The sequence below is a fragment of the Dendropsophus ebraccatus genome, chromosome 1 (assembly GCF_027789765.1).
Source record: "Dendropsophus ebraccatus isolate aDenEbr1 chromosome 1, aDenEbr1.pat, whole genome shotgun sequence".
Taxonomy (NCBI): Eukaryota; Metazoa; Chordata; class Amphibia; order Anura; family Hylidae; genus Dendropsophus; species Dendropsophus ebraccatus.
Window position 1 is genome coordinate 223,125,295 of NC_091454.1, and position 12,819 is coordinate 223,138,113.

Below are 12,819 nucleotides of genomic sequence, written 5' to 3' on the forward strand. Positions count from 1 at the left end.
GTAAATACGAGACCTCTATAGGCAGTGCTACTAGCAGAGATAACTTTATTTAAGATCAATAACATATAACCAATTTCCGCTTTTTTTTTTTTTTTTTCAAATTCAACCTTTATACAATTTGCTACATAAAATATTTTTTTTCCGCCTCCTTATAATTCTTCTCTCGAGTTTACAAAAATAGCAAATTCAGTTCCTCACCCTGGATTGTCTCATTCACAATGTGGGGAGGATTTCTGGAGTGACCCAAGTTCACACACGTCGGGGGCAGGGTGTTTAGAGGGCGGGGTGGAAGGATCTGGGATCATAAATATTTATAGATAGAATTCTCTGGGTTTCTTTTAATATATTTGTCTTTTTGGTATTGCCTCAGCCATACTATAAACCTCCTCACTATGAGGTACCTCGAATTCCGACTGGAGCAGCAGCCCACACTTTGAAGGGTCACCATACAGGAAATCATGTTGTTCTCTAATGTTTTAGAAATAAGGTTTGTTGAAAAGAGTAGAATATACAGAAGAACTCACGGAGTCAAGTAAGATGATAGATAAGGGGGGTGGGGGATAGAGTGGATTAGAAGAGAGGAGTGTAGAGTGATATAGTAGATTACAGTGAAGTAGAGGAGTGATATAGTAGATTACTGTAAAGTAGAGGAGTGATCTAGTAGATTAGAGTGAAGTAGAGGAGTGATATAGTAGATTAGAGTGGAGTAGAGGAGTGATATAGTAGATTAGAGTGAAGTAGAGGAGTGATATAGTAGATTAGAGTGGAGTAGAGGAGTGATATAGTAGATTAGAGTGAAGTAGAGGAGTGATATAGTAGATTAGAGTGAAGTAGAGGAGTGATATAGTAGATTAGAGTGAAGTAGAGGAGTGATATAGTAGATTAGAGTGGAGTAGAAAAGAATAGTGATATAGTGGATTAGAGGAGAGCAGTGATATAGTAGATTGGAGTGGAGCAGATTAGAAAGAAGAGTAGGTTAACATGGAAGGTGGAGAGATTAAAGTGCAGAGTAGAGTACATAGAGAGTAGGATAGAATGTAAAATAGAATTATGAATAACGTAACAGAGTAGATTAGAGTAATAAGTAGACTACTACCCTTTAAGATGGCCCATAGCTGTCCATAAACGAGCAATGATCTCAGTGATCGGTGCTCAAAATAACATATAATTATGCTGCCGAGGAGATGTAAGTGATATATACTTACCTGTCCAGCTCCACCACTGGTGTCGGGATCCAGGCCGCCCAATCTCTGCCATTTCAAAACATCCGGTGACGGTCCCACCAGAAATGGAGGCTCAGCATAGGCTCTATATGGCTATGCTGAGCTTCAGATTCCAGACGGAACACAAGACGTCACCAGATGTTTTAAAATTGTTGACAGTGGCAAAGTGGGTGGCTCAGAACCTGGCAGCGGAACGGGACAGGTAAGTATAGCACACTGACATGTCCCCTGCAGCATAGTTATATGTAATTTTATCCCGGACAGCCCGTTTAAGTATGGAGGGTAAGGGTCCTTATTAGACCAGCACAACACATACTACTGCTAATTGTCACATGTATTAGGGTCCTAAAGTAGAATAGGAAGTAGATAAGAACACAGCAGAATGGAGAGTAGATTAGAGCGCATGAAAGGATAGAGAGATTAGAGTGCACAGAATGGAGAGTAGAATGAAGAATAGATTTTGGCAGTTTAGAGGGAGCAGTACTAGAGCAAAGAGAGTAGATTGGTGTCACGAGTCCAGTCCAGAGACGAGCGGTGGTCAGTAGAGCACTGTGAGGTAGAGTATTATGCAGAGTAGAACAGAGAGTAGAAGGTAAACTGGCTCAGTGCTCTTTTCAACAAACTTTATTTAGGTCCCAGAGAACATCTCACTTGACCCTGGCAGTGAGGTGCAGGTTGCTTCTCCAGCGCCATCTCCAGGATCAGTGGGGAATTGCAGATATATTCTTACTTTCCCCGGCCATGTTAGTGACGTCCATAACCCCATAAGTCACTGAGCCCGATGCACATCGGTTTGGTGAATAGGTTATATACTCCACCAAAAAAAAACGGGAAAATTAGTGTCATGGGAAGTGGTGCCAGCGCTGGACATCACATGGGCAGTGGAAGAACGGCAGCACAGAGTGTCCTGTCATACTGCGCTCACCTCCAGAGCTGACACTCACATAACGCTTCCCTCCTGTGATGTGGTGAGCACTGCAGATCTCCACACCTCCAGCAATGCACTGCAGCGGCGGGACGTCTGTTCACACCTCCCATCTTGTAATGTGTTGCACTGCATTGTGGGAGATGTAACATTTCCAGAACTGGAGCAAAGACAACGGGATACAATAACAGCGGTAGAAATTTGAGGCTAAGGTTCTGCACTGCTGCATTGCATCGTGGGAAATGTAGTTTTTTTTTTTTTTTTGTTTTTTTTTACACATAACACTTCTTGACCAAAATAAAGGCTACATCTCCAGCAACGCAGCGCAGCGGTGGATACTCTGTACAGATGCTAGGACCTTCAGCTTTGGGAATGCAGCTCTGGAGGTGACTACAGCATAATCGGTGACAGCTCGGTAAAGCAGCAAGGTTGGGAGGACTTTGGATTACTGGTTTAGATCTGGTAAAGTGCTTCTTATATATAAATGGATCATTCTCTTAGAAAACAAGACTCAATCACAAAATAGACATGAGGCTACGAGGCCGAAACACCCCGCACGATCAGTCAGGATACGGACAGACTATTATAAGGGGGATCGGGGGGTAATATCACTCTCCTAACGTTCAGCGCCCTCGGAAGGCGCCACTGAGCTCCGCATTGTCCTTGTGCCATCAGTAAACACACATTTAAAAAAAAACAAACAACTAGGGTCCTGGACCCATATGACACCCGTCCCCATGTCAGGAGGGGGCAGCCAAGCCCCTAATCCATGTCTCTCTGAATATATGTATATATATACGGTATATACTGTCACTCAGCCTCCAGGGGTGGAGCCTCCCAATAAATTAAAATGCAGATAAAAGCAAACAAGGTGGAATATTAAGCGCTGGGGAGGGGTCTTAGATGGTGGGGGAGGAGTATCCAGTGTGTGGGGGAGGGGGGTTGACTCTTTATCCCCTTGTCATGTCCTTCACCAGTTCATTATACAGCTGCGGTTCAGAGTCATGAAATAGACCTGACTGCTCCCGCCGGAGCGCACCGAGGCGAAGAACACCTGTAAGAGAGGAGGAGGAGAGGCGTCACCACAGGGCTCCGCAGGCGAGTAACTGTAACGGTATACAGATGGGACGGCTGCCGTACCTTGTCGTTACGCTCACACAGGAACTTTAGTCGCTGAGCCCTCTTGTGCATGAAGACCCCATCCAGGTGGCCGGTCTCCACCGAACGGATCTCAATGGCTTTCTCTCCCCATCCCATGATCTGGTTGGAGCAGATGTACGCTGGAGGAGGAGCAAAAGAAGATTAGATACATCAAGGTGCAGGTTGGTACCTACCTGGTCTGTTGTACATACGTGACCACTCAGGTAGTCATCTAACTTAGCTCTCTTAGATACGTCTAGATAGAGGACTCTCTTTAGATACATCTAGGTCCAGGTTGGTATCTACTTGGCCACTCTTAGATATATCCAGATGAAAGTAGATACCAGGGGCCGGGTAGGTATCTACAGGGTCTCTCTTAGACATGTAAAGATGCAGGTAGGCAGATATTCTCTGATACTGGTTGCTATCTACTTGGTCTCTCTTGGATACATCTAGGCCCAGGTACGTCTCTACTTACCCTTCGTAAAATATCAATGGCTGCAGGCAGGTATCTAAACTGGATTCTTTAAAATAAATCCCAATGTAGCCAAGCTGCAAAGCGCTCTCTCTTAGGATACAGGCAGACATGAGTCATGAGTCTCAATGTATCCAAGAGTTAGCAGTCAGATACCTACTCATGTAGGTTTCTAACTGCTCATTCTTGGATAAACTAAGATGCAGGTGCATATGTGACTAAGTCTGTATTTAACTTATCTCCCTTTGATACCACCAGGTCTTTCCTAGCTGTATAAAAGCATGTATCTAAGTGGTCTCCATTAGATACAGTCCTCCTGGGTCTGGGTGTATCTCAGGCTGTTCCCCTGACTCACCCACAGAGGTGGGCATCTCTCCCCACTGCAGCACCACGTCTTTGATGATCCTCCCGTACGTGTTCACGTAGACCCCCTCGTCCTCGTAGCAGAGCAGCATCTCCATCCCGTCTGTGTTTGGCAGGAAGATGATGGCGTGGGGGTTAATCTGGCTTTGAATCTGGAATACGGCAAAAAATAAAATAAAATAAATAAGATTAAGGAAATCTAGTCCATTTCGGGTCATGTGACTGACTATGCGTAGGGCAACTCACATGGACGGGAATGTAGATGTCGTAGTTGTTCCCCGAGTCCACGTCAACTGCATGGAAACCAGATGAAGAACCGTAGATGACCTTTAACCTCTGTCCCTCTTCTACTGTCAGGTCCACCAGCTGTGGTCGGTGGGGGAGATCTGTGAAGGACTGAAAGGGAACAGGTCTATCAGCAATACAATCGGTATAGAACCCCAGGACGACACCAAAATCTACGTCCTGGTCACTTACCTTGAAAGCCATGAACTTGTGGTAGGGTTTGGGGGCCCAAGCATAGACCTCTACAGAGTTCTTCAATGCGATCACCAGAAACTTGATACGCTCGTACTTGACTAAAGCATAGAGAAGATGGGGTGAGACAGACTAAAGATTATGAGGGGGGGGACGGGGTAATAGATGACGCTTTCTTACCAACTTTATAATGGACGCAACCCTCCATGTCTCCCACTGTGCTCCAGCCCTGCTTCTTCTCCACCTCAGGGTCATTGTGGAGGATCTTGTTCCTCAGCCAAGAGAGATAATAGACGCGCAGCTTGTTTCTCTTACCTTGAAGACATGGAAGGCAAATCCAAGGGTTAGGAAGAAAACTGGGGTCTGGAAGCGGTGGAGGAATGTAAGGAACGTCCACTCACCACTGATGGTGATGAGGAGGTTAAGTCCTTCTAGGACGTCCATCTGCTGGAATCTCCGCCGGGTGATCAGACTGTAGACTTTCCCTTGACCACTGCGGTCCAGAAGCATCAGCCCATTCTCGGTGCCGACCAACAGGTTCACCCCTAGAACAGAACACCAGAAGTACAGAGATCATCATCTATGGAGGTGAAAACCAAGAACAATCCCAAAGCTTTCGCTGCCCCCACTCACCCCAAAGTGCGGCGCATAGAATCTCGGAGTTGAACCTCTTCTTGTACTTCCTGATCTCTGGAGTGTCACTGTGCGGCCGGGTGTTTGTCGGGTTTACGTTCACTACTGATCCTTTACGAGCCTCGTATTTTAGCTGCTCCAGTCGGGCCGCATCTCCACTCACGAAGGAGGCTGTGTGGGGGAGGGGGGATTTTACATTAGGTTTCTTAAAGCCAGGAAATAACCTAATGTAAAAAGAAGGGTTGTGTACACTACCTGCCACTGGGATGGTGTCGCCTGTGCCTCCGGTCGACTGATATAACCCCAGGTCCACAAACATGGTGAATGAGGTTTTAGGAGGAGCTTTTACTAACCCGCGGGACTGATACTGAAAGAGAGAGAAGACACTGAGTGTTATAATACTGATTGGAGGCCTCCATCATATGCAGAGTATCTACTGTAGGATGTCACCAAATATATTATATCCACTTCTTGAGACCCTCCTGTCGAAACCAACAACTTTCATCCCTAAACATCTTCCTTTCTCCATTTCCAAACTACAAGCTCCATCTCCAAATGTTCTCCATGGACCAAGCTAAATCAACAACTTCCAGCCTGAAACTAATTTCAATACTCAATGAACATGTCTCATCTCCAAAGGTTCTCCATTCCCCGTACTAAACCAACCAGTCCCAATTCTAAACACCTTCCCTTCTCTATATGCAACCAAGAAATCCAATCTCCAAACGTCTTTCTATCTCCAAACTCCAACAAGTTCCATGTTTTTTTTTTCAAAAACATTTTTATTGTCTAATACAAAATAGGCGCTATAACATACATTCGGAATGACATTGTATATCTGGCCCTACAATAGGGCGTACAAGAGAACAGGTAAACAGTTCCATAAATACAGATTCTCATCGATGGTCTCAAGAACCAAGTCCATTCCGCGCCCTACATGGGTTACATAGCCCAACAAGTTCCATGTTAAAAAAAAAAATCCCATCTCCAGACATCCTCCCTTCTCCATACTCAACCACCAAGTCTCTATTCTCATCAACAAGCAATTACCATCTCTGAATAACTACTCAATAGTAAACCTACAGTTGCTTTATTAGACCTCTTCCCTTCCCAACACTCAACCAATACTCAGTCTCTTCTACAAGTGCCTCTTCCCGTCAAGCAAGTCCCATCTCCAGATGTCTTCCCTTCTGGATCGAGCCGAAACAATTCTCTTCTCAGTAGTCAATGAACAGGTCCCATATCCAGATGTCTTCTCTTCTCCTTACTCAACCAACATGTCCAAACTCAGACCATATTTCCTTCTCAATCGTTCGCCAAGTTTCTCTGCTACAAGCGTCTCCTCCTATCTCCAAGCAATAACATTCCATCACTTCTCAACCAAAAAGTTTCACCACCAAATTTGTTATCCTTTCAGGGCTTAACCAACAAGTACCACTACCGAACAGAAACCAACACGTTCCTTTTACAACACTCTTCCCTACTCGATACTCATTCAACAAGTCCCATCTCCAAATGTTGCTTTAATATGGGGGAAGGGAGGACAATTATAGGAGGAGCTTGTTGAGTGGGTACTGAATGTATAGGTTAGGTATTGAGAACAGGACTTGGCAGTAACACTTTATTTACCATGGGGAAGGGAGGACATCTTCATGCCTTAATCCATAATCTACAGCACCAAACATCATCTCTATACTCAGCCAACAAGTTCTCCCTACATGTCCTCCCTTTCTCCTATTAGTCCAACAAGTTCCACCTCCTCCATCTTCTCAGAGAGCTCCTTGTGTCACCCTCTCCCATGACATCTACTACTCACATCGGTTCCACCACCCTCCTTGCTGGGTGAGGAGCCCGGCCCCTTGGGCTCAGTCGGTGAATGGCTTGGCTGCACCACATCTGGCAGGTTTGTGTATCCGTTACTATCGGCGTGTAGGAGATTACGTTCCTCTTCCGGCGTCTGGTAGGAAGAAAGGAATGATGGATCTTGTTCCTCTCACAGCTACAGGCTCTACACTATAACGCTATTATATGACCTGATCGTAAAGTGTATGAGAGGATGAATGGGAGGATAAGACGACAGGTGTGGAGGCAATTTTCTTTCCTTTACATGTACAGTGTGTGATCACCCTATTTCCTAATGCTTTTATGTCACATCCTTAGGTCCTCTGAGGCGGCCATGTCTTCTGGACGCGGAGAGATTTCTCACACAGATTCTTCTGGGTCATTCTCCAAGTAAGGGAAGGAAAGACACAACGAAGTCCACTCCAATGCAACTCAACCAATACTGAGATAAGACAAGACTCCTCTAGATTAATGTACCTGAACTCCTAAAGAAGAAGGAAATCTAGAAGACATGAGGACGGGACCACAGTCTGAGCTCTGGGTGATGTTCCTTTATTAGACCCCTCTTACCCTCTGCACGATCATGGTGCCGTCTCCATAGGAGCTGTCAGATGTGCTCCCCACCAGCTCCTCTACATCATGGACCACCATGGTGCTCACACTGTCTGTGTCCGCATCGCGACCATTCCGGCTAAAGGAAAGAAAGAACAAAAATGTAGATTTCTTCCGGCGGGCGTATCGAGGGTGGAGGGTGGTTCACGGATATGATATTGGTAGGCGCTAAATACCTGGCTGATGAATTCTCTCGGCTTTGTTCCTGTCGTTCTTGGTCGCCATCCTCATCATCCTCGTCGCTGCTGTCCATCTCGTCACTGGAGGAGGAGTAGTCTAAAGCCTTCTTAGGGGGTTTTGGGACGTCTTCTGGACGATCTTTCACCAATAAATGGTCCTGTCATTGGAGACACAATGAAGAAGAATATCCGAGGACATGAATATACACGTGTGTGTATATATATATATATATATATATATATATATATATATATATATATATATATATATATATATATTATACACAAACAGTATATAAGGAGAAGGAAGGAAAGAGTAGGCTGCACTGTTATATACATACACAAAGACTGGGCAATGTACAAACGCACAAAGACTGTATAATGTACAGCCATGCACTACAAAATGAAATACACACAAAGACCCGGAAATTTAACACTACACTGCAACATATAGCAAAGACCAGGTAATGTACAGCCACACACTACACCGTGATATATACAGAAAGACCAGGTAATGAACAGCCACACACTACACTGTGATATATACAAAAAGACCTGGTAATGAACAGCCACACACTACACCGTGATATATACAGAAAGACCGGGTAATGTACAGCCACACACTACACAGTGATATATACAGAAAGACCAGGTAGTGAACAGCCACACACTACACTGTGATATATACAGAAAGACCAGGTAATGTACAGCCACACACTACACCGTGACACATACAAAGACCAGGTAATGTACAGCCACACACTACACTGTGATATATACAGAAAGACCAGGTAATGTACAGCCACACACTACACCGTGACACATACAAAGACCAGGTAATGTACAGCCACACACTACACTGTGATATATACAGAAAGACCGGGTAATGTACAGCCACACACTACACTGTGATATATACAGAAAGACCAGGTAATGAACAGCCACACACTACACTGTGATATATACAGAAAGACCAGGTAATGTACAGCCACACACTACACCGTGACACATACAAAGACCTGGTAATGTACAGCCACACACTACACTGTGATATATACAGAAAGACAGGGTAAAATATAGCCACACACCCCACCGTGACACAAACACCAGGTAATGTACAGCCACACACTACACTGTGACATATACAGAGAGTGGATAATGTATAACCACACACTACACCGTGACACATACAGTAGACCGAGTAATGTACAGACACACACTACGCCATGAAATTCACATACACAGAGTAATGGACAGTCACACACTAGACCACAATATCCATATAGACAGACCGGGTAATGGACAACCTGAAGCACAACATCAGAATGGACACTAACCTCTCCAATCGCTCTTTTATAACTCTGACAGCAGTAGAGAAAAGAAAGAGATTATTGCAGGACAATGTCACCGTCCTCTTACAGCACAAGAGTAACTGTATGCCACCATATACCCCCACCGCTAGATAGCACACTGTAATATCATACAGAGACATGCAGTCACCGCCATATTGTACTATAAAGGAGGAAGGAAAGGTGTACGGTAATATAAAGAGTGTATCTATATCAGGAAACCACCAGATGATACAATTTAACATAGTACAAAGAATTTACTATACCCCATGCTTTATGAGGAAAATTAAGAGAAGAGAAGAGAGAATAATCTATGTCCGAGATGTGAGTTGGAGGAGGGGTGTTTTATTCATATGCTTTGGAGCTGTAGTAAGTTACACGAGTATTGGGAGATAATTTTAGGTGAAGGCTAATTTCCCATTCAGGTGAAGGGAGAAGTTTTTTTAGATGTAAAATATACAAGTTAAGACTATTATATTGAGTAGTAATTAACGAACGTAGTGTAACCTGTGAGGTACTTGCGGGGCGCCGGGTGCATAGATTTACTGAGGGGTGATTGGTGATGTGTGCGGGGTCGTGGTGTGTCCGCGCTCCTGCTGGGTTGGGGGGGGGGGGGGGGGGGGCGTTGCAGTCGATCCTACCTGCCAATAGAATTCTGGAAATCGGTTGAGCCATGAAGCCAGGCCGTGAGAGAGTTGATGCTCCAGATTTGAGGCCATGAAGTTGAATAGTTTATTTTTTTCTTTTCTTTTTAAAGAATTTAAGTATGGATGGGAATGTGGTTTACCTGTCTATCTGGAGGGGACTATAGTCCAGAATATATGGGTGGTAGGAGCCTTTGGTTTGGACAGGATTGTCGTTCATTGGATCTGGTCACTCGGGTCCGTGAATAACAGGAATGACTGAGAAATGCTCCGTCCCAGGCTAGTGTGGCCCTCGAACGGGGCTGGGCTGGCAAGGGGTGGAGCTTAATGATGGTGGCTGAAGTGTGGTTAACTTTTTTTTTTTTTTTTTTCTTTCTTTTTGAGTGTTAATAGCATTTATTATATATTTGTAAAGTTTAAGGTGGTGGGTGGGGCGATGTTGGCTCCGCCTGGCGGGCCTCTCCTGCCCCCAGCGCAGCGAGCGGGCGGACATGCCGGGACCCCGGGGGGGTGTGGAGTAAGATATTGGTAAGAATAGTTAGGGTGGAGGAGAAAAGATTGAGTGAGCAATATGTTAAAGACGAGGAAAAGTGGTGGTGTGTTAGTACGTCTCAATATATTCTAACTCTGTATGGGAAAAGTGAAGAGTGCTGTTTTTGAGTTTTAATGGGGTGGGTGGGGAGGGTAATATAGTAGTAATTGGGTTGTGGTGGGGATTATGTATTTGGTTTGTAATGTTTGTTACATAATAAAAAAATAATAAAAAAAAAAAAAAAGGAGGAAGGAAGATGGGGGTTATACTCACAGCAGGACGGCCCGGCCGGGATCGATGCTCCTCTCCTGGGGTTTTGCTGCCAGGGGGGCTGATTGAAGATTCCTCCAGTTTATGGGGGGCTGTCAGAGATACCAGAGATTATATATATATATATATATATATATATATATATATATATATATATATATATATATATATATATATATATATATATATATATATAGTAGAGAAGAGATCCTGCTTGTTCCCTGGTGGGGTCTGCGGGGTCACTATCATTTGTCCTCCAGGATTTCTCTACTTTACATTAAAGGGATTGTTCACCAACATTTTTTTACTTTCAAATCGACTGGTGCCAGAAAGTGCCAGAGATTTCCTTCTATTAAAAAATCTCCAGTCTGCTAGTACTTATCATCTGCTGTATGTCCTGCAGGAAGAGGTGTATTCTCTACAGTCTGACACAGTGCTCTCTGCTGCCACCTCTGTCCATGTCAGGAACTGTCCAGAGCAGCAGCGAATCCTCGTAGAAAACCTCTCCTTCCACTTCCTTTAGGACATACAGCAGCTGATAAGTACTGGAAGGCTTGAAATTTTTAAGTGAACTCCTCCAAAATCCCTAACTGCCTAAAAGAGCATCATTCCAGTAGCTGACTACTAGTACCAGGATAGGGGACGTCTGGCTAGGGACACAGCAGTAGGAATGGGGATCCCCATGTATCCTCTTGGGGGACATTGTGGAAGAATGTGTCTTGGTTATTACCTATACGGTTCCTCTCCAGGGATCCGGCCTGGGGCAGGTTGGGGTGAGGAGACTGTAGAAGGGAATCCCCTCTTTCCCAGCCGCTCTCTGCACGGCGCAGATCTGGATTACTGGAAGACAAGAGGGGCGGCCATTAGAGGATCCAGTCAGGCTAGTAGGTGGGGAGCGTGTCCAGACGGATGTATAAGGGATGGGACAATGGAGCGGTATTATGTGGCATAGCCAGATGTGGGCGGCTTACCTGGCTCTGACAGCCTGGACTGGTCGCCCCCCTCCGGATCCGCTGGTGTTCAGCGCTGTGGCTATAGACGTCGTCCTCTGAGGAACCTGGAAGAAACCTCAGCACTTATACACTGGCCCCCGGCTGCCGGGCTGCTCTGTATACAGGTGTACTGCATGGAAGGAGATGTACACCCAGAATGCACTGCAGCACAAAGTGCCGTGTATTAGGGGAAATCAGTAATGTTCTCAGAAGACTTCTGGTCACACCCAGAGCTGCACTCATAATTCTGCCCCACATTGGGTCCACAGGAAACACTACCCCTCCCACAATGAGCGCAGCTCTGGAGGTGACTGGAGTATATGTTGTGATATCACTCAGGACAAGGTAAGGTAACCCTGACTGGTGCACTCTAATGCCAAACAGAGAGGATTGTGGGAAAAAAGAAACCCAGCAGAGACAAGTTTATTATGGGTGGGGGAGACGTCCATGAGAGAACAGTCCGGAAAGCAGAGTGGCGGTTAGTAAGAGAACGGTCTGTATATGGGGAAAGCTGGGTGGCCACCAATATGGCCGCTGTTACAGCTCAGGCACAGATGATATTCATTCTCCGTCGTTCAGGGGTCTGGGAAAGTTGTGTATCCACTTTTACTGATGAAGGTGTCACAGCGGCCAACAAAGACGGAGGCCACAGCGCCCATTGCCATAGTTGTGAATGTGCGTCTGTGGGAACTGTGATCACATCCGGCTTTACCAATCTCCTGAAAGGCACATATACGGCCAGCCCTCCCTTCTCCAATATAACTAGTAAGAGTTTCCCTTCGTAGGTCCTGCAAGTAATGGCGGCCATTCGGTTCTCATCCAACTTTTTCAAACTACTGAATGGCAAATCCAAAAAGGATCCCTTTAAGAGCTGTAGGAGGCCATATTGGCTGTCACCCAGCTTTCCAAGACCACTGAATGCTGACATACAGAAGCAGGGCATGTGTCAGAGCCTTACGGGGACAAAACTCAGAGGACCCCAGTAAATGTTATAATGGCGGCCATATTGGCTGTCACCCAGCTTTCCCAGACCACTGAATGCTGACATACAGAAGCAGGGGAAGTGTCAGAGCCTTACGGGGGCAAAACTCAGAGGACCCCAGTAAATGTTGTAATGGCGGCCATATTGGCTGTCACCCAGCTTTCTCAGAGACAGAAGATTT

The 12,819-nt window shown here is 45.4% G+C and overlaps 1 protein-coding gene across 7 annotated transcripts in view; it reads right to left on the reverse strand.

Annotated features, from left to right (window-relative positions):
• Positions 1 to 727: 727 nt before the first annotated feature.
• Positions 728 to 12,819, reverse strand: part of MINK1 (misshapen like kinase 1) — a 57,889-nt gene continuing 45,797 nt past the window's right edge. For 3 of the 7 annotated variants that reach the window (XM_069949195.1, XM_069949150.1, XM_069949167.1), the window contains 16 exons: positions 11,636 to 11,721; positions 11,395 to 11,504; positions 10,668 to 10,756; positions 9,207 to 9,230; positions 7,867 to 8,027; positions 7,649 to 7,769; positions 7,053 to 7,193; positions 5,492 to 5,603; positions 5,237 to 5,407; positions 5,005 to 5,148; positions 4,784 to 4,918; positions 4,604 to 4,704; positions 4,373 to 4,522; positions 4,119 to 4,278; positions 3,289 to 3,428; positions 728 to 3,202 (listed from right to left, as the gene is read on the reverse strand). In XM_069949195.1, the coding sequence (XP_069805296.1) occupies positions 3,119 to 3,202; positions 3,289 to 3,428; positions 4,119 to 4,278; positions 4,373 to 4,522; positions 4,604 to 4,704; positions 4,784 to 4,918; positions 5,005 to 5,148; positions 5,237 to 5,407; positions 5,492 to 5,603; positions 7,053 to 7,193; positions 7,649 to 7,769; positions 7,867 to 8,027; positions 9,207 to 9,230; positions 10,668 to 10,756; positions 11,395 to 11,504; positions 11,636 to 11,721 (1,929 nt within the window). In that variant the 3' untranslated portion in view covers positions 728 to 3,118. The remainder of the gene's footprint in view (positions 3,203 to 3,288; positions 3,429 to 4,118; positions 4,279 to 4,372; positions 4,523 to 4,603; positions 4,705 to 4,783; positions 4,919 to 5,004; positions 5,149 to 5,236; positions 5,408 to 5,491; positions 5,604 to 7,052; positions 7,194 to 7,648; positions 7,770 to 7,866; positions 8,028 to 9,206; positions 9,231 to 10,667; positions 10,757 to 11,394; positions 11,505 to 11,635; positions 11,722 to 12,819) is intronic. The other 4 variants (XM_069949205.1, XM_069949159.1, XM_069949175.1 and 1 more) reach the window with 2 other exon arrangements.